Source organism: Thamnophis sirtalis, unplaced genomic scaffold (assembly GCF_051295495.1).
Source record: "Thamnophis sirtalis isolate CommonGarterSnake01/CBP01778 unplaced genomic scaffold, rThaSir2_p1.2 scaffold_4, whole genome shotgun sequence".
NCBI lineage: Eukaryota > Metazoa > Chordata > Lepidosauria > Squamata > Natricidae > Thamnophis > Thamnophis sirtalis.
The window spans coordinates 125,379,953-125,401,542 of NW_028261384.1; the positions used below are offsets into that span (position 1 = coordinate 125,379,953).

A 21,590-nucleotide genomic window follows, 5' to 3' on the forward strand; every position below is an offset into this window, starting at 1 on the left:
GAGGGAGGGGGCGGGGTTTAACCACCGGGTGACGTCAGGCGTCCTCCGTACCACTCACGGAACATTGTCTGCCAACCCCCCCCACCCCCGAAGCACCCAACACCTTCGGTTCCCAATCGAACAACGCAGAGGGGATCGCGGCGAAGTAAAAGGTTTAAAACCGTAATATGGTCTCTGAAAATCCTACATACGGATATTTAATAAGTGTCTTTTTTTTCTCTAAAAGAAAAATATCCTAGGTAGAGGAAGATGTAGGGTACTTCGGTATGGGGTTGGACTAGATGACCTTCTAGGTACCTTCCGACTCTGTTAAGTAGTAGGTTGGAATTGGCACCTTCTAATCAACAAAAGAAAATCCCAAAGGCGACTGGACTTCTTTGGTTTTTGCTTCTTTCCTTCCTTCCATTAAATCCTTCCATTCTCTGCCATTCGTTCAGAACCGAGGAAGCTTCCTGGATAAGAAGCGGAAAGTCTTCAAGCAAAAACCAAGGAAGTCCGGTTGCCTCTTGAAAAAAATAAGCACCTTTGGGACAACCATGATCTAGCTCAGTGTTTCTCAACCTTGGCAACTTGAAGATGTCCGGACTTCAACTCCCAGAATTCTGGGAGTTGAAGTCCAGACATCTTCAAGTTGCTAAGGTTGAGAAACACTGATCTAGATGACTGAGAACTTCCATAGAAAATAAAGGAGAATATCTGTCGCTTAGAGTTGAAATAGGGTCTCCTTGGTGTGTGGGTTTTTTTTGTTGTTTTTTTGAGCTTCTGTCGTTTTCCTGGAGACGTTTCATTACTTAACTAGGTAACATCATCAGTTCTAGGTTGTTTTTATGAGGACATTCCATTACCTAACCATATATCATCCTCCATTCTAGGAAGGAATGGGGTTTACTCTCAATTTATATTCGACTGACAGGGTTGAGTCACTAGAATATAAATTTAGAGCAAACCCCACCTCTTAGTAGTACTGATGAAGTTACCTAGGTTGGTTAGTGAAATGTCTACAAGAAATTAACCAAGCTGGGAAAGTACCAAAGATGCCTCTAATCCTCACGTGGCAGCTGTCAAATGAAAACCACTCGTGTATGCTGTACACTGTTCAGGGCACATTTTCTATCTCTAGAAACCCTCCTCTTAGATTCTTAAGAAGAAGGAAAAGGGAGGGAGAGACAGACTCAGAGTTAACCCTTCCTTTGCTGCTGAGTTTTCCTTATAAGATACTTTTGTAGCACACGTGTTTTTCCTGCCTGTGCTGAGAGCTTTTCAAAATAAGGTGGACCTGGGAAGCAGAGGAAAGAATCACAGGTAAGATGCAAAGGGCTCATTCTCACGAATCTTCTGTCCTTGTTAGCTAAGTGGCTGCCTTGTCTGTCCCAAGGAAATCATGCCTGGTGATCAGCTGGATCAGGGATCACTACAGATTCCGAGGCTTCTCTTGGAAGAAATCAAATTTCACCTTTCTTTTTTTTTTGACGATGTTCCAGGAAAAGATGCCGGTTGTGATTGGCTTTGAGGGCAGCGCCAACAAGATTGGAATTGGCATAGTAAGGGATGGGGAGGTGCTGAGCAATCCGCGAAGGACGTATGTAACCCCTCCGGGACAAGGTAGGAATCTTCTGCTATTTCCCCATGAATGCTCTTCAGAACTCAGCCAGGCACTTTCCAGTTGCACTTCAACTCCCAGAATTCCTAGCCAGGGCAGTGCCAGGAAGGGATCCTGGGAGTTGAAGTCATTTTATTTTATTTATTTATTTACTTACTTTTTTATTACTATAAAGTTTTTTATTAGTTAAACATGAAAAGCATTGGACATAGTTTGGCATTTCTGGCATAAATGTTTCCATATAGTGATTAGATCTTACAACAATTACATTTTATATCCATTACATAGGTGTGTGTATTCAGTCACATTATCTGTCTGTCAAGCCTTTCTTTTACATAATTACTAATAATACAAATACATATCCTATTCCTATCTATCACACATTCTTAGTACCATGTTCTCCAATTCTTAATTTGTCTGTGTTACGTACTTGCACTTACTTACTTATTTAGTCAACCCTGTATTAGACAACATAAATATGTATAAACATGATTTTGGATACATGAAATGGATACGAATAAAAAGAAACATGGACAGGGATGGTAGCAGGGGTGGGTTTCAGGCGGTTCGCGGCAACCGGTTGGTCACCGAACCTGGAAGTAAGTAACTTCCGGGATCGCCGAAGGGTCCACCCGCCCGCCCGCGTTTCTTACCCGATTTTGACGAGTTCTGCGCTTCCACACATGCGCAGGACGCATACAGCGCCTGCGCGATCCTCCAGGAGCAGCTGGAGCATCGCACAGACGCTAGTACGCATGCGTGCACTGCGCATGTGCACGAGGACACTGCTGGCCCCGTTCCAACTGAACTGGTTGGAACGGGGCAAGAAACCCACCCCTGGATGGTAGGCACGTTGGTGCACTTATGCATGCCCCTTACGGACCTCTTAGGAATGGGGTGAGATTGACCGATAGTCTAAGGTTAAAGTTTTGGAGGTTTGGGGAAGAAACCACAGAGTGCATTCCAGGCATTGACCACTCTATTACTGAAGTCGTATTTTCTGCAATCGAGTTTGGAGCGGTTTACCTTGAGTTTGTCCCTATTGTGTGCTTGTGTGTTGTTGTGGTTGAAGTTGAAGCAGTCATTGACAGGATATTGAAGCGGACAATTTTATGTACTACGTTTAGGTCAGACAAAAGGCGGCGTAGTTTTAAGTTGTCTAAGCCCAAAATTTCAAGCCTGGTGGCATAAGGTATTCTGTTGCGAGCAGAGGAGTGGAGGACTCTTCTTGTGAAATATCTCTGGACTCACTCGATTGTATTAATGTCCGATATGCAGTGCAGGTTCCAGACAGATGAGCTGTACTCAAGAATTGGTCTGGCAAATGTTTTGTATGCTCTGGTTAGCAGTACTACATTACCAGAGAAGAAGCTACGCAAGATTAGGTTAACAACTCTTAATGCCTTTTTGGCAATGTTATTACAGTGGGCTCTGGCACTTAGATCATTAGATATGAGTACTCCAAGGCCCTTGACAGAGTGAGGGTCGTCTACAAGGTCATTGTATGTTGTACAATTGTACATTGTAGGATACCAGCCTACAAGAGCTGTGAGAGAATTGCTTGCTAAAAGAATTCAGCATTTTTCCTGGATTTAAAGAAGTGAGGGCAGATTAATTAATGTCTTTCCATGGTCACATAACCTTTTTTCCCATTTTGGTCCCACTCTTAGGTTTCCTTCCAGGTGACACGGCACGCCATCACCGTTCTTGTGTCCTTACTGTGTTGCGTGAAGCCCTGGAAGAAGCTGGATTGAAACCTCAGGACATTGACGCAGTGGCTTTCACCAAAGGTGAATCTTTTTTTTTCTTAAAGGGAAGAAGACACACGGCTTATTTAAGGCAGGAGGGTCTTCGACCTTGGAAACTTTTTAAGAGTTGTGGACTTCAACTCCCAGAATTTCCCCAGCCAAAGTCAATGGGCATGGCTGGCTGGGGAATTCTGGGAGTTGAAGTCCATAAGTCTTAAAGTCACCGAAGTTGGAGGCCTGTGCTTTTAAGGTATTCTGATTAAGAGTCCTTGAAGAATGTATAGCTGTACTCCATCCTCTTTTAACCTTCTTGTTGTCCATGCTGGCTAGACTTGCAAAAACTGTATTTCAGCAACATCTGAAGAACCACCAAGTTCTCTTACTATTGCTTTACTATTAATCTTCTCATTGTTCCTATCTCCTCCAACTGATGACTGCAGGACTGTAACTTTGTTGCTTGCATCCTTATGATTTATACTGATATTGATCATTTCCTATTTGCTTATTTGTACCCTTTGACTATCATTAACGGTTGTAGCTTGTGATTCTTGATGGATGTATCTTGTCTTTTTATGTACACTGAGAGCATAAGCACCAAAGACAAATTCCTTGTGTGTCCCAATCACACTTGGCCAATAAAGAATTATGTGCTGTTCTGTTCTATTCTATTTCATTCCATTCCAACTCCATTGCATTCATATTTTCCATTATATTCTATTCCATTCCAACTCCATTCCATTCATCTATTCTATTCTATTCTATTTCATTCCAACTCAATTCCATTCATATTTTCTATTCTATTCTATTCTATTCTCCTAGATACTCTTCCTAATCAAAGCATGTTATAAATGCCCCAGATTGGTAGAATAAAATCAGTGAAAATACACACGCACACACACGCACACACACACACACACACACACACACACCACTTCTCCTTACAACAGTTCATTCAGTAACAGTTCGAAATTACAACAGCACTGAGAAAAGTGACTTATGACAATTTTTCACACTTATGACTGTTACAGCATCCCCACACTCAAATGATTTACATTTGGATGCTTGACAATTGGTTCATATTTATGATGATTACAGTGCCTCAGGTTTATGTGATTCACCTTTTGTGACCTTCTGACAGGCAAAGTCGACGAGGAAGCCAGAGTCACTTAACAACGGTGTTACTAATTTAACAACTGCAGCGATTCGCTAAGCAAATGTGGCAAGAAAAGTTTGCAAAATGGGACAAAACTCACTTAACAAATTTCTCAATTAGCAACAATAAATTTTGGGCTCAATTATGGTCGTAAGTCAAGGAGTACCTGTACCTACCAAAACAATTAAATCAATGCAAAATAAAAAATTGAGAGATTTAGAGATTTAGAGATTTATTAATATTTGTAGGCCGCCCTTTTCCCTGAGGGGACTCAGGGCGGCTCACATAAAACCAGGGAGGGGGAAATACAGACATTGACATAGAAACATATAATAAAATAGTAAACAACATACATTCATCATTCGGGAGGGGCGGCTATCCTTGTCCCCAGGCCTGACGGGCTAGCCAGTTCTTAAGGGCTGTGCGGAAGGCCTGGACGGTGGAGAGGGTACGAATCTCCACGGGGAGCTCGTTCCAAAGGGTCGGGGCTACTACTGAGAAGGCCCTCCTCCTTGTAGTTGCCAGCCGGCATTGGCTGGCCGATGGAATACGGAGGAGGCCTAATCTATGTGATCTTATTGGTCGCAGGGAGGTAATTGGCAGAAGGCGGTCTCTCAAGTATCCAGATCCACTACCATGGAGGGCTTTATGGATGACTAATAACACCTTGAAGCGCATCCGGAGCTCGACAGGTAGCCAGCGCAGCTCGCGGAGGATAGGTGTTATGTGGGTGAACCGAGGTGCACCCACAATCACTCGCGCGGCCGCGTTCTGTACTAGCTGAAGTCGCCGGATGCTCTTCAAGGGCAGCCCCATGTAGAGCACATTGCAGTATTCCAGCCTAGAGGTCACAAGGGCCCGGGTGACTGTTGTGAGAGCCTCCCGATTCAGGTAGGGTCGCAACTGGCGCACCAGGCGAACCTGGGCAAATGCCCCCCTGGTCACAGCCGTCAAGTGGTGGTCAAACGATAGCTGTGGGTCCAGGAGGACTCCCAAGTTGCGAACCCTCTCTGAGGGGTATAGAATTTGACCCCCCAGCCTGAGAGATGGGATATTGGTGGAATCTTTGGGAGGGAAACACAACAGCCACTCGGTCTTTTCTGGGTTGAGCACAAGCTTGTTAACCCTCATCCAGTCCATAACGGCTTCAAGGCCTCGGTTCATCACGTCTGCCGCTTCATTGAGTTGGCACGGGGCGGACAGATACAGTTGAGTATCGTCCGCATATTGATGGTATCTGATCCCGTGCCTGCGGATGATCTCTCCCAGCGGTTTCATGTAGATGTTGAATAGTAGGGGGGATAGGACCGAGCCCTGAGGCACCCCATAAGTTAGGGGCCTAGGGGACGATCTCTGCCCCCCCACTAACACCGACTGCGACCTGTCCGAGAGGTAGGAGGAGAACCACCACAACACGGTGCCTCCCACTCCCACCTCCCGCAGTCGTCGCAGAAGGATACCATGGTCGATGGTATCGAAAGCCGCTGAGAGGTCAAGGAGGACCAGGATGGAGGAATGTCCTCCATCTCTGGCCCTCCAGAGATCATCGGTCAATGCGACCAAAGCGGTTTCTGTGCTGTAACCGGGTCTGAAGCCTGACTGGAAGGGGTCGAGATAGTTTGCTTCCTCCAAGGACCGTTGGAGCTGGAAGGCCACCACCTTCTCAACAACCTTCCCAAGGAAGGGAAGGTTGGAGACTGGGCGATAGTTATTAAGAACAGCTGGATCCAAAGATGGCTTCTTTAGGAGAGGTCTCACCTCCGCCGCTTTCAGTGCGGCGGGGAAGTTCCCCTCCCGAAGAGAGGCGGTCACAACCGCCTGGATCCAGCCTCGTGTCACCTCACTGCTGTTAGTAACCAGCCATGAGGTACACGGATCCAGTACACAGGTGGAGGCACTTACAGCCCTCATGGCCTTGTCCACATCCCCGGGGGTAACATCCTGAAACTCAACCCAGAGGTGTCCTACTTGATCCTCTTGTGCCTCGGCTGGAACTGCGGGGATGGAGTCCAAGTCCGACCGAAACCGAGCAATTTTGTCCGCTAAGAATTGGGCATAATCCTCAGCTCTGCCCTGCAAGGGTTCCCCCGCTTCCCTTTTATTTAATAGGGAGCGGGTTATCCTAAACAGGGCGGCTGGGCGGGACTCAGCGGACGCAACCAAGGTGGCTATGTGAGATCTTTTCGCTGCCCTAAGTGCCCTGGTGTATTCCTTGGTGCAGGTGGTTACCATTGCTCGGTTCGATTCGGACTTGTCGGACCTCCATCGGTGCTCTAGGCATCTCCTCCGGCGCTTCATCTCCCGGAGTTCCTCGGTAAACCAAGGAGGTCTCCGGGATCCGCCGCCTCGGAGGGGCCGTAGTGGCGCAATCCGGTCGAGGGCCTCCGATGCTGCTGAGTGCCAAGCAGCAACCAGAGTCTCTACCGGACTGTGGGCGAAAGTATCAGGAATAACCCCAAGCTCCGTCTGGAACCTTAATGGTTCCATAAGTCGCCTGGGGCGGAACCACCTGGTTGGTTCCTCCTCCCTACAGTGGGGGTTTGGTCTCCGGAAGTCGAGCCTCAGTAGGCAGTGGTCTGACCACGACAGGGGTATGATGTCATTACCCCTCAGACCAAGATCACAAATCCACTGCTCCGAGAGAAATACGAGGTCGAGCATGTGACCCGCCGAATGGGTTGGGCCCCGAATTACTTGGGTCAAGCCCATGGCTGTCATGGAAGCCATGAACTCCTGCGCCCCATCAGAGTTTTCACCGAGCGATGGCAAATTAAAGTCCCCCAGGACCATCAACCTAGGGAACTCAATTGCCAGCTCGGCTACCATATATCAATGCTACATTGGACTTAATGCATATTTTTTCCATCTTACAGGTCCGGGAATGGGTGCTCCACTAGTGACTGTGGCTGTTGTGGCCAGGACAGTGGCCCAGTTGTGGAAGAAGCCACTTCTGGGAGTGAACCATTGTGTGGGACATATTGAAATGGGGCGGCTTGTGACTGGTGCGAAGAACCCAACAGTGTTGTACGTCAGTGGTGGAAACACTCAGGTACTGAAGAAGAGATTTCTGGATTTGCATATTATGCTAAACCATGGCTTGACGTAAACCATAACATCCCTTTATCCCCCAAACCATGATTTACAGAGCAACAGTTTAGTTCATGACCTACCAAAATAAAAACCAGGAAACGATACCATAGCTTAGAGCAGTGATAGCTAACCTTTTTCTCCTCACGTGCCAAAATCACATGCCCACTCCCACAATGAGCCTCTCCTCCTGTGCTCCCCTGTTCCCCCATACATGCACGCGAGTTTCCCCATGCTCCCCTGTGCATGCACATGACCTCCCCCCCCCGCACCCTGTTTTGGGCCTGCCTGAATCCCCTTTGGACCAAAAATGGGGTGTGGCGGGGCGCACTGCAACTCCCCTTTGCCCTCCCCCTTGTGCATGTGTGCACGACACACACATACACCCGCCTGCACGGCAGAGACCTGAATTTCAGCTGGCTGGCAAGAGGCGTGCATACATGCGTGGTTGAGCTGAGCTGGCCAATGGCTTGCGTGCCCGTGTGTAGCATGCATGCCCGTGTGTAGCATGCATGCCGTGCTCCGCGTGTAGCATGCATGCCATAGGTTCGCCCTTGCGGGCTTAGAGGGAAGCATTGACTCCACTTTAGACTCAATTCACTCACATTGCTAAATAATCTACAATTGGTTTGCTGGGGCCAGATTTCCGAGACATATCAGAAACAAAGCAACCAGTGTTATAGTTTAGTGCAAACAAGCTTGTACTCAATCCGGATAAGACCGAGTGGCTGGTGTGTTTCCCTCCTATTAATTGGCCAAGTTTTCCATCTCTCAGGCTGGGGGGTCAAACAGTACGCCCCTCAGACAGAGTTCGCAATTTGGGAGTCCTCCTGGACCCACAGCTGACTTTCGAACACCACCTGTCGGCTGTGACCAGGGGGGCATTTGCCCAGGTTCGCCTGGTGCACCAGTTGCGTTCCTACCTGAACCGGGAGGCCCTCACAACAGTCACTTGTGCCCTTGTGACCTCTAGACTGGACTATTGCAACGTGCTCTACATGGGGCAGCCCTTGAAGAGCATTCGGAGACTTCAGCTTGTCCAGAATGCAGCCGCGCGAGCGATCGTGGGTGCACCTCGGTACACCCACGTTACACCTATCCTCCGCGAGCTGCACTGGCTGCCTATTGGTCTTCGGATACGCTTCAAGGCGCTAGTCGTCACTTATAAAGCCCTTCATGGTATTGGACCTGGGTACTTGAGAGACCGCCTGCTGCCAATTACCTCCAATAGACCGATCAGATCCCACAGATTAGGCCTCCTCTGAATTCCATCCGCCGGCCAATGCCGACTGACGACTACCCGGAGGAGAGCCTTCTCTGTGGCTGCTCCAACCCTCTGGAACGAGCTCCCCGTGGAGATTCGAACCCTCACCACCCTCCAGGCCTTCCGCAAAGCCCTTAAAACCTGGCTGTTCCGACAGGCCTGGGGCTAAAGAGCTTTTGCCCCCCTCCTCGAATGGTATGGTTGTTGTGTGTTTTAATTGTGTATTGTTATGTTCGTCCTTTTTATCCCCTGTCTGTACCCCCTTCCCTGACTGAATTGTGAGCCGCCCTGAGTCCCCTTCGGGGAAAAGGGCAGCATATAAATGTAATAAATCCAAATCCAATCCAATCCAAATAAGCACTTCTGATCATTAAATTCCTTGGTGAAGGTAATAGTGTTCTTGAAACTATGGGAGACACGTAGATGGCTTTTATCCGGTCAATCACATCTGGTCAGAGCCATCATTACTTTCCAGGGCTCATCAGTAAAGCAGAGAGTCCAAGTTGGACTTCCTTTGCAGTCAACTGGGTCTTCTGGAACTCTATTCCCTTTGAAGTCCAAATGGGACTTGACATTTGTTCTGACTCAGCCTTTGCAGAAGCAAGAAACAGACTCCTCGCAAAGAAAAACCCTTCTTTATTTACCTCTTGTGAATTAATTGCATTTCACCCAAGTCCAGGCAAGGAGTTAACTGCAGCAGCAGATCTTGTCAGTTCATCAATTGCAAGGCGATGAGCTCCCAGCCTGCAGGCTGGAAATTAAGTTCTGGCAAGGCAGTCTTTGTTGCACGGAACACAGTGAGCAAAATCTCTAGAAATGCGAACTGTTGTCTCCTACGACCACCACTCTCCTTTCCTTCTATTTCTTCCCCGACCAGGGAGGGGCCATTCAGCGTCCATGTTTGCTTTGCTTCCCAAATCAACTCTTTTGTCCTCTGTTGTTCACCTCTCCTATCTGGTCTCTGCCTACGTGCATCTGGAACAAGCCCCAGCTGTTCTTCCTCCTAACTCATCTCAGCCGCTGCCTCTCCGGTGGCTGGGAAATGCCGGGTGGCCATGGCTCTATCTCTGTGTCTGACGCTGAGCATCCATCCAAGCCTTCCCCAGACTCCAGAACTGGCCTAAGTTCTTTCCCAACCTCCTCATCATCCGAGTCTGCCGCTAGCTCTAGTGGCAGCTGGTGGACTACAACAACATTGTCTTTTCAGAAATCCTTAAAAGATCTGGCTACTCCAGCAGGCTTAGAACTCCACTTGTTGATTTACATTTTAGGTAAAGGTAAAAGCTCCCCTCGCACATATGTGCTAGTCGTTCCTGACTTTAGGTGGCGTTACTCATCTCCGTTTCAAAGCCAAAGACCCAGCGCTGTCCGAAGACGTCTCCGTGGTCATGTGGCCGGCATGACTAAATGCCACAGGTGCACAGAACGCTGTTACCTTCCCACCAAAGGTGGTTCCTATTTTTCTACTTGCATTTTAACATGCTTTCGAATGGCTAGGTTGGCAGAAGCTGGGACAAGTAACAGGAGCTCACTCCATTACACAGCGCTAGGGATTTGAACCGCCAAACTTTCTGATTGGCAAGCTCAGCGTCTTAGCCACCGAGCCACCGCATCCCTCAATTGACATTTTATAATGCACAACTCGTTTTGTGCATTCCCCAGAGACAGGCCTCACCAAACATATTGCTATTTTGCTTGGTTTCTCTTGCCTTGTAATTGTTTTGAACCCAGTGATTTCCATTTAAGAAGGTGAGGAAAAGAATTTTGGTTGACCCACGTGGAATCCCGGGAACATCGAGATGTAAGTAAAGGGGGTTATAACCGTGTCCGCCTCTTCCTCCCATCCAGGTCATTGCCTACTCTGAACATCGCTATCGTATATTTGGGGAAACTATAGACATTGCTGTGGGAAACTGTCTGGACCGCTTCGCTCGAGTGTTGAAGGTCAGAGCAGCTGAACATACGTAGATGAGAATGCAAGTTGACTTCATTAGATCGCATGTGAATGCCATGAGACTTCTTTCTGAGTACACACATTTGAAAAAGGTTCAGTAGGGCTGTGTGGTGCATCAGAGACCTTCCGAGGCCAAGGAAACAACTAGGACAGGGGTGTCAAACTCGATTTCATTGAGGGCTGCATCAGGGTTGTGTTTGACCTTGCGGGGGGGGGGGGGAGTGTGTGTCCAGGTGGGTGTGGCCAAGCTGGGTGAGCCAGTTCAACATCATTTGTGTTGGGGGGCTCCTCTTGTGGCCCGGGGGGTGGGGGAGAAGACTGGGTGTGTGTGTCCACTTTTGCTATTAGTTTGTTTTGCTATCACTCCGCCAGTGAAAACAGAGCTTGCGGGGAAGCCCGGGCTCTGTTTTCGACTGTGACAGCGTCCTTCCAGTGAAAAGGGCCATCATACGCGGCTCTCCTGAGCTCTGTTTTTGCTGGCAGAGGCACCACGGGCTGGTCCTTCGCTGTTCCAGAGTGGCCCCACCAAATCTAAGCATTTGATACCCCTGAACTATAGAGTCTGTTTCCTCCCTGGTTATTTCATGACGTTGCAGATGGAACTGGAGGAGGAACATAACCTGATACATGTCATTCTCAGTCATCCAGGTCATGGTTGTCTCAAAATGTGTTTTTCAAAAAGGCGCCTGGACTTTGTTTTCTCCTTCAGGGAAATGTTTCGCTTCTCATCCAAGGAACTTCTTCAGCTCTGGCAGGATAGTGTGGGAATGGAAGGATTTTCAGGGGGGGGGGGAATTGCAGACTAAAGGAACCATTTGTATTACTCAGGTGACCCTGAGGACACAGATAAACCTCCAAGTGCTTCAATGACCCTCTAAAAGGATGCAAATGACCAGCTGTCTGCACGGAGTATAAATCCTTCCATTCCCCACTATCCTGAAGAAGCTTCTTGGATGAGAAGCGAAACGTCTTCAAAGAAAAAAATAAAAACGTCCAGTTGCCTCCTGAAAAAAGCACCTTTGGGACATCTCCAAGCAAGAAATGCTGATCAGAGGAGCTGGAACCCAAAGTCTGACAACAAGTTGGGCTATTCTAATAATTCACAGTTTGGTCTCTGAATATATATGGGAGAGTAACTTCATGTGCAAGAAGGTGTCAGTCAAAACAGTATTACAGATAGTTTTTTTTTATTTAAAATAATCTTTGCTTTCTTTTGCTACAGTCATTCTACTTCTACAGGTCCTTATATTTTTTTCTTATTTTCTTCAATTTTTTTCTCTTCTTCTGCCTCCAGTAGAGGTGAAATACTACCGGTTTGCAAACTGGTAGTAAAAAATACTTTTAAAAAGTTTTTAAAATCTTCCGACATCAGCTGTGCTGTGTGATCTTGGGAACCTTTTTTCTTCTTCTTTACTTTAAATGCTTTAAAAAGTTTTTTGTTTTTGTTCTGGAGAACAGATAAAATACAAACCCGAAATCTTTCTACTGGGAATAATCAAAGGGAAATATACAAAGAAAATTAAGTACATATTAACACATCTGCTAATTACAGCTAGAATAGCATTTGTCCAATGCTGGAAACAAAATAATACCCCCCTTGGACAAATTAGTGATAAAAAAAAACTTTGGATTGTGCAGAGATGGACAAATTAACACTGAAATTAAAAGATAAAGAAGAGTCGGAATATTATGGAATTTGGAACAATTGGTATAAATGGCTGCAAAACAAGAATAAAATTAATTAAGCCAAAAAACAATACATATAAATATATAGAGAACTGTGTATAAAGGTGTGTAAATATAGAAGTGAAATATTATATATATGTACAGGTATGATGACATAACAATGTTGATGTGATGACTGTAATGTGTTGTAGAAGGGAAAAAATAATGATAAAAAATCTGCTAAAAAAAAGTTTTTTTTAAAGTTGGCCATACCCACCTAGTCAAATGACTCCCACCAAGCCATGACAGAATCGTTAGGGAAAATTATTGAATTTCACCACTGGTCTCTAGGTACTGCAATGTCTATTATCCACGGCAGAGGTGGGTTCCTGCCAGTTCGCACCAGTTCGGTAAAACCGGTTCGTCAAATCTACCGAACCGGTTAGAAGAGGTTCCACCAGTGGACCCGGAAAGCAGGCCACACCTACAGAAGAGGTTCCAATTTTTTTTAAAACCCACCACACACACACACACACACACACACACACAGAGAGAGAGAGAGAGAGAGAGAGAGATAAATAAATAAAAAAGAAAGAAAAAGTGAGAGAGAGATGAAAGAAAAAAAGGAAAAAGGGACAGAGAGACAAAAGGAAGGAAAGAGAGAGAGAGAGAGAAAACACATCGCCAGCAAGCCACTCCCACCAGGTCACATGGCCGGCAAGCCACTCCCACAAAGGAGGCCACACCCACAGAGTAGGTTCGAAAATTTTTTGAAACCCACCACTGATCCATGGACATCGTCTCTTTCCTATTGATGATTGCTAAGTCAGGTTATTGACGATTGTCAAGTATTATTGGTATGGGGAAATCTGATTCTTTTATTTCCTTCTTGTCTTAGATCTCAAATGATCCCAGTCCTGGCTACAACATCGAACAGATGGCCAAGAAGTAAGCCATAACGGGGGGGCGGGGGGAGATCCCCCACACAATAGTTTACTTTGCTCTGCTAAATGTATTTAAGAGGTACCAGATGTGGGTTCCATCTCCTCGGTTTGGACCAAAGTTAAATAATTTTGACAAATACACAAAATCATTCAGGAAGGATCTCAGACGGTCATAGGAAAAAGTTAGCAAGATCCAGCTCTTTCCCATGCGTGTATTTAGTAGATTATGTTGATGTTATCCATTTAATTGCACCTGACTCCTGGCGGTTCTATGGGCCAGTTCTTTCCATATCCTCCAGCCTTCCACTATTTCTCTGAGTTGCTTTATGTTCTCGACAGTGTCAGCTTTGATGGTTTCCAGCTTCCAAGTTCTTTAGTGGCCTGATTTCCTTTTACTGCTAACTCTCCCTAACATTATTGCTTTTTCCAGTGACTTCCCCCCCTCATGACAGAGCCAAAGTAAGCCAGATTCAGTTTTGTGACTGTATTTTGTAGACGTTTATAGAAAGAAGTTTGCTTTCGTTCATGACTAGAAGTTTACCTTAACTGGCTTCTTCTGAATCAACAAATGATGAAACCATATATGATCATCATGTACTGTATTTTTCGGACTGTAAGATGTACTGGAGTATAAGACGCACCAAAATTTTGAAGAGATAAATTTTTTTAAAAAAAGTTTTTGCACTCTGCAGGACTCCCAGGCCCTCTGAACACCTCATTTTTGTGAAAAACAGGGCATGCAGAGAGTTTGAGAGGCCTGCAAAGTGCTCCGGGGGGCAAAAACGAGCAAAAAAGCAACCTGTTTTTCGCATAAATGGGCCCGTTTTTTGCAAAAAAACCCAGCATGCATAGGCTTTGGGAGGCTTGTAGCATGCTCCTGGGGGAGGGGGGAAATGAGCAAAAAAAACCCTCATTTTTTGCTCACTTTTGCCCTCCCCAGCCCCCAGGAGCACTTTGCAGGCCTCTCAAATCCTCCTGTTTTTGTGAAGGGAGCAGGGTTTTTGGGAAGCCAAAAATGCTGCATTGAGTCTTTAAGAACCACCCAACTTTTCAACCTTTTTTTTATAGGGAAAAAGGTGCATCTCATGCTCCGAAAAATACAGAATTTTACTAAGTCAAGCAAAAGCTATTGGTTGCAGTTCCTTGTTCTGCTGTATGATGCAAAGATAAACCTGTAGGTTGATGGCATTTAAAGAGTAGGTGATGATCCTTCTCTTATCTTCTGAAATATAGAAGCTTGGCGCATTGCTCTGTTTCTGGGCGGGTTTTTTGCGGCATGAGGATTATTTTGATTCTCCAGGTCTGTGTTTCTCATCCTTAGTAACTTTTAAGTTCTGTGGAGTTCATGGTGCCTGGGGAATTCTGGGAGTTGAAGTCCACACAGCTTGAAGTTTGCTAAGATTGAGAAATAATGCTCTGCAGACACCGTATCTTAGATTATAGCTCCATACAGGAGAGTCAATGCTTTGTTTTTTTCCTCTACAGGGGTCAAAAGTTAGTTGAGCTCCCCTATACCGTGAAAGGCATGGACGTGTCCTTCTCTGGGATTCTGTCCCACATAGAGGTACGTAGGATTGAAATCCCACAAAGCAGCAGCTGGATAGCAATAGCAATAGCAGTTAGACTTATATACCACTTCATAGGGCTTTCAGCCCTCTCTAAGCGGTTTACAGAGTCAGCATATCGCCCCCACAGTCTGGGTTCTCATTTCACCCACCTCGGAAGGATGGAAGGCTGAGTCAACTCTGAGCCGGTGAGATTTGAACAGCGGAACTGCAGAACTGCAGTCAGCTGAAGTAGCCTGCAGTGCTGCATTTAACCATTGCGCCACCTCGGATACAGAGAATGAGATTAGGAATATATTAGAATGTGCAGAAATGAACAGATTGATTTGGCTATCAAAGAGAAAGAACAAACCGATTATTATACAATCTGGGGAAAAAAATTTTAACCAATGGTTAGAGAATAGACATAAGAATTAATAGTAAAAAAAGTTATCTAAAGTATGCAAAATTTATTAATTTACTTAATACATTAGGAAAGTTGAAATAAGATTATTTCAGCTGCAGTTTCACCTAGTGTCTACTTAATAGCCAAGTTGCTGGTCCTAATCGTGGTTGAATGTCTATGGAGATTCTCAAATCATCCAGGTCATGGTTGTCCCAAAGATGCTTTTGGTTTTTCTTTGAAGACATTTTGCTTCCCATCCAAGAAGCTTCTTCAGCTCTGAAGAAGCTTCTTGGATGAGAAGTGAAATATCTTCAAAAAAAACCCACAGAAAGTCCAGTTGCCTCTTGAAAAAACACCTTTGGGCTAATCATGGTTGCTAAATGAGGACTATCTGAAATAGATTCCAAGGACTCATGCTGTTCTCTTGCAGGATGTGGCTCACAGAATGCTGTCTGCAGGAGAATGCACTCCAGAGGACCTCTGCTTCTCTCTACAGGTAATTCAGATCTGGATCAAAGATTTTGTGGAGCAGAAGTCGCCAACTTTGGCAACTTTAAAGACTTGTGGACTTCAACTCCCAGAATTCCCCAGCCAGCATCCATGCACTATATCGCACAGTGACAGCAATCCTGGTTGCTGTTCTAACCCCAGGACCATGTTAGAGGGAGGATAGAAGGACAGAAGGAAAAGCCAACACCAAGGCAATGATTAGATAAGAGGGGATTGAGCCAGGGCTAAGAAAGTAACTTGAGAAAACAGTTCAGACAAGCCCTTCCTTATTTCGTACAAAATAAGGTGAAAAGAGTCATTCTGTTATTAGCTGTTACCCTGAAAGTTGTACTAGTCTACAAGGCATTTGTTTCCTTATAGGGCTGAAAGATTGGGCCCCAGGATAGGAGGAAGGGACCCATACGTTTCTAGAAAAGATCTACTATTCTAGAAACGTACTTCTTTACCTCAGAATTTACCTCAGAAAAGTATTTCTTTCCCTCAGAAAAGTACTTCTTTCCCTCAGAAAAGTACTTCTTTGCCTCAGAAAAGTACTTTTTACCTCAGAATGTAAAGATCTATTTATATTGCATGCATAGATAAAGGAGGATGGGCACCCATAGTTGAAAACCAAACAAAAAGCTTCTGAACTGATCCCATAATTTCTCCTTCTTCACCAGGAGACCCTCTTTGCAATGCTGGTAGAAATCACTGAACGAGCCATGGCGCACACCAGTTCCAGCGAGGCCTTAATTGTGGGCGGCGTTGGCTGTAGGTGATTTGGATGGATGTTGGGGTGAACTAATGTCCCTGGAGACTAGATGGGGAAGTTGAGAAATACAGAGTCCTCAGTTTATAATCATTTGTTTAAGGACCATTAGTAGTAAACTGGGGAAAAAATGACTTAGGACCGTTTTTCACATAGCCATTGCCACATGGTCATGTGATCAAAATTTGGATGCTTGGCAACTGGATCATATCTATGACAGTTGCAGTGTCCACCAGATTAAAATAGTCAAAATGGAAAAGCAGTCAAGATGGAGAAAACTTATGAAGGATGGTTGCAGGAATTGGGTATGTCTAGTCTAATGAAAAGAAGGACTAGGGGTGACATCATAGCAGCGTTCCAATATTTGAAGGCCTGCCACAAAGATGTACCTAATCTCCAAAGTCAGGACAGAACAGAATAACAGAGTTGGAAGGGACCTTGTAGGTCATCTAGTCCAACCCCCTGCCCAAGAAGGAGACCCTACACCATTTCTGACAAGATGGCACTCAGTCTCTTCTTGAAAGCTTACAGTGATGAAACTCCCACAACCTCTGAAGAACATGAAGCAACAGATATTAAAATAGTCAAGATGGAGAAACATTGGTCTACTAGATGCGGTGCTTGTTGCCTTTCAATTGTTTTTTTCCCCCAGAGAGACTGATCCTTTCTTTGCAGGTAACGAGCGACTTCAAGAGATGATGGGCATCATGTGCAAAGAGAGAGGCGCTAAACTCTTTGCAACTGATGAAAGGTAAGAACCCCTCCCCCTCCATCTTCTTCCAAAGATCCTCCTAGGCTTAGCTTTCAGGCATCTGTTAGAGCACGGGAGTCAAACTTGTTGCACTCATGTGACATATTACGATGGTTTTTCCCTTCGCGAAGCTGGGGTGGGTGTGGCCTGCACGTGATGCATCTGACTACGAGCTGGCCACGAGTTTTCACGCCCCTAGTTAGAGGCTGGGTATCACTATTTGCTTTAGAGCCTTAATGGTGTTTATTAGCAGCAAACACATCTAGACAAAGCTCTGTAAGACCACACTTAGAATACTGCCTTCAGTTTTGGCCACCCTATTATAAACAAGATATTGAGACTCTGGAAAGAGTGGAGAGAAGGGCAACAAAGATGATTAGGGGAATGGAGCCTAAAACATACAAAGAACGGTTGAAGGAATTGGGTATGACTAGTCTGGCGAAAAGGAATAGGTGTGACATGATAGCAGCAAAGGTGGTATTCAATCGGTTCGGACCGGTTCTGAAGAACCGGTAGCAGGAAACTTTGAGTAGTTTGGAGAACCGGCAAATATCACTTCTGGCTGCCCGCACTCACCCCTCCCCTTCCAGTAGTCCCTAGCTTGGCTCCCAGATAAGTGCAGGGAGGCCCACTAGGCCCAAAACAGGTAAAGGGTGTGTTTGGTGCGCCTCCCCCCCCCCCCCGTGCCCCATTTTTGCTCCCTTGGGCTGCAAGGAGGCCCACTAGACCCAAAATTCAGTGTGTGTGTGTGTGTATGGTGTGTCCCCCCCGGGCTATTTTTGGTCTGAGGGGGCTGCAGGGAGGCCCACCAGGCCCAAAACAGGGCATGAGGTGTGTGGCACACATACCCCCAGCCCATTTTTGCTCCCAGGAGGTCTAACCTGTAAGGTTGGGGCACCCAATCTATTTGCTGCCTCCCCTCTTCCCAGCTAATCGGCATGGTCAGTCTGTTGCTGCCTCCCAGCTGATCGGCTGGATCTTCTTTTGTTGCCCTGCACAGGAGAATAGACCTGGAAAGCAGTTAGTAGGATGGGGAGGGAATTGAGATTTTGCAGTATCCTTTCCCTGGAGGGAATGGGGATTTTGCAGTATTGTTCTCCTAGAGTGGGGAGGGAATGGGGATTTTGCAGTATCCTTTTCCCAGGAGTTGGAGGGAATGGGGATTTTGCAGTATCTTTCTCCAGGAAGGGGGGGTGGGTGAGAATGGGGATTTTGCAGTAACCTTCCCCTGGAGTCGGGAGGGAATGGGGATTTTGCAGTATCTTTCCTCAGGAGGGGGGTGAGAATGGGGATTTTGCAGTAACCTTCCCCTGGAGTCGGGAGGGAATGGGGATTTTGCAGTATCTTTCCTCAGGAGGGGGGTGAGAATGGGGATTTTGCAGTATCCTTTCTCTGGAGTTGGGAGGGAATGGGGATTTTGCAGTATCATTCTTCTAGAGTGGGAAGGGAATGGGGATTTTGTAGTCTCCTTTTTCCAGGAGTGGGGAGGGAATGGGGATTTTGCAGTATTTTTCTCCAGGAGGGGGGGGGGGAGAATGGGGATTTTGCAGTAACCTTCCCCTGGAGTCGGGAGGGAATGGAGATTTTGCAGTATCTTTCCTCAGGAGGGGGGTGAGAATGAGGATTTTGCAGTAACCTTCCCCTGGAGTCGGGAGGGAATGGAGATTTTGAGGTATCTTTCCTCAGGAGGGGGGTGAGAATAGGGATTTTGCAGTATCTTTCCTCAGGAAGGGGGTGAGAATGGGGATTTTGCAGTAACCTTCCCCTGGAGTCGGGAGGGAATGGAGATTTTGCAGTATCTTTCCTCAGGAGGCGGGTGGGAATTGGGATTTTTCAGTATCTTTCCCCTGGCGTCGGGAGGGAATGGGGATTTTGCAGTATCTTTCCCCAGGACGTGGGCAAGAATGGGGATTTTGTAGTAACCTTCCCCTGGAGTGGGGAATCACACCATGTTGTTGTGGAACTTCCTTGAGTTTATAGCCATTGCAAGAGACCAAAAGTGAGCCTGAGCTCAGAAAGGCGCTCTCTCTCTTTTTTTAAAAAATTCTGATTTCTCATGACTGTTTTGTACCCAGGTTTTGCATTGACAATGGTGCCATGATCGCACAAGCTGGTTGGGAAATGTTTCAGTCCGGCCAAATCACAGCGCTTGAAGATTCGTGGATTACGCAAAGGTGATTGTCCTTGTTTGCAATACAGGGGGTAGAAAGAATTGTGAAGGTGAAATGGAACACATAAGTACCGAAGCATTTAATTAATTTAGTTCCTTGTGAAATCAGAAACCTTTGAAGCTGTGGCTTTATTTGGTCTTTGTAACTACACCTTTTTAAAACTTCCTGCAATTGTGCACCTCTAAATACAGATAGTCCTTGAGTTACAGCCTCAATTGAACTGACAATTTATGTTATTGAGAAATTTGTTCAGCAAGTTTTGTCCCATTTTACCAACTTTTCTTGCCACATCTCTTAAATGAATCACTGCAATTGTTGAATTAGTAACATGGTTGTTAAGTGAATCCAGTTTCCCCATTGATTTTGCTTCGTCAGAGGTCACAAAACAGGATCACGTGACCCAGGGACTTTGCAACCATTATAAATATGAACCAGCTGTCAAATATCTGAATGTAAATCATGTAACCATAGGGATGCTGCAATGGTCATAAGTGTGGGAAATGGTGGTTGTTTTTTTTCCAGTGCCATAACTTTGAACAGTTACTAAATGAACTGTTACAAGTCAAGAACTATCTGTACAGAACCAGAACAGCTCCCTACATTTAACATTTAATTAACAGCCACCTGAGCGACGTGGTGGCTCAGTGGCTAAGACGCTGAGCTTGTCAATCAGAAAGGTCAGCAGTTCAGTGGTTCAAATCCCTAGCGCCGCGTAACAGAGTGAGCTTCTGCCAACCTAGCAGTTCGAAAGCATGTAAAAATGCAAGTAGAAAATATAGGAACCATCTTTGGTGGGAAGGTAACAGCGTTCCGTGCGCCTTCGGCGTTTAAGTCATGCCAGCCACATGACCATGGAGACGTCTTCGGATAGCGCTGGCTCCTCGGCTTTGAAACGCACATATGTGTGAGGGGAACCTTTACCTTAACCTCACAGCCTGATTATGGGTGCAGCTTTGTACCACTTCCCATCCCCTCAATTTTGAGAGACCTGTTAAAGCTACATTTGATATGTGTTTACTCTGAGGTAAAATTCCGTCTTCAGAGGAATGGATGCCCTCATCAAACGTTTGTTGTGCTGTTTCATTCTTTCCAGGTATCGTACAGATGAAGTGGAGGTAACGTGGCGAGACTAAGGATTTCTCTTTGCCTAAAAATCTTCCCCAGTTTGGAAGCCATGAAGTGAATGCAGCTGGAAGGCTCAGTAGATATGCATTTAAACACACACACACAAACACTTGCCTTTTTGGCCTAAAATAAATGATTTGATTTTGTAGAAAGGGTGTCTGTGCTGGGTCTTTAGGGATGAAAAGTGGGCTTTTGAGAAAAAAACAAAGGGGCCCTTTTGAGCAACGCAGCACATGCAGGAGCTGAGCTAGTTTTGCTTGTGGGTCTTCATAATCTACTGATTTCAATTTTTTTCCCTGCGAAAACCACCTTGTCTTCTTTTTGCTCGTCTGTGTGGACAGAACCTTCCATCTCAGCCATAATTGTGTGGGTCATGGGCTCAACTGACTGCTGATACTGAAATATTTGGGTTTCTTTTAGTTCACCGGGGAGCAAAGGGTTAAGAGGCAAAATGGGTGTCCCTTTTTAGCATGATTTCAATCGATTTTAAGGGGTGCAGTGGATGCCAAAACAGCTGAAAAGCTCTGTCTCTATGGCCCCTCAAAATGATCTGAAACTTGGACCTGTTTGGGAATCTGCAAATGAGCTACATGCTGGCCTTTAAAGTACATGTGGGCAGCCGTGACCCTTTACAAGCTGTGGACTTCAACTCCCAGAATTCCTGAGCCAGCATGGCCCACTTAGAAATGCTGGGAATTGAAGTCCATGGGTCCATGATGGCGAACCTAAGGCACATGTCCCACAGTGGTGGGTTTCAAAATATTTTAGAACCTCTTCTGTAGGTCTGGCCTGCTTTGTGGGAGTGGCTTGCCGGCCATGTGACTGGGTGGGAGTGGCTTGCCAGCTATGTGACTGGGTGGGCATGGCCAACTTGTAAAATGTGGTGAAACTCACTTGACAACGCTCTTGCTTAGCAACCA

At 46.0% G+C, this 21,590-nt stretch overlaps 1 protein-coding gene across 2 annotated transcripts; it reads left to right on the top strand.

Moving 5' to 3' along the window:
• Positions 1–79: 79 nt before the first annotated feature.
• Positions 80–20,822, top strand: OSGEP (O-sialoglycoprotein endopeptidase). Of its 2 annotated transcripts, none has more exons than XM_087712009.1 (12): positions 80–152; positions 1,482–1,602; positions 3,271–3,390; positions 7,375–7,550; positions 10,701–10,796; positions 13,370–13,419; positions 14,901–14,979; positions 15,796–15,861; positions 16,535–16,625; positions 17,299–17,374; positions 19,450–19,548; positions 20,639–20,822. In XM_087712009.1, the coding sequence occupies exons 2-12, from the start codon at positions 1,488–1,490 to the stop codon at positions 20,676–20,678; spliced, it is 1,008 nt and encodes a 335-aa protein (XP_087568135.1). In that variant the 5' UTR covers positions 80–152; positions 1,482–1,487; the 3' UTR covers positions 20,679–20,822. The 2 variants fall into 2 exon arrangements, with proteins under 2 accessions (XP_087568135.1, XP_087568134.1); XM_087712008.1 differs by lacking the exon at positions 80–152 and adding an exon at positions 1,134–1,302.
• Positions 20,823–21,590: the final 768 nt, after the last annotated feature.

What these genes read in the sequence shown, in the direction of transcription:
- OSGEP (XM_087712009.1), top strand. Translation starts at nt 1,488, where the DNA reads ATGCCGGTTGTGATTGGCTTTGAGGGCAGCGCCAACAAGATTGGAATT. An exon ending in TCAGTGGTGGAAACACTCAG is followed by an intron (nt 7,551 to 10,700) that starts GTACTGAAGAAG and finishes CCTCCCATCCAG; the next exon opens with GTCATTGCCTACTCTGAACA. An exon ending in GGATTCTGTCCCACATAGAG is followed by an intron (nt 14,980 to 15,795) that starts GTACGTAGGATT and finishes GTTCTCTTGCAG; the next exon opens with GATGTGGCTCACAGAATGCT.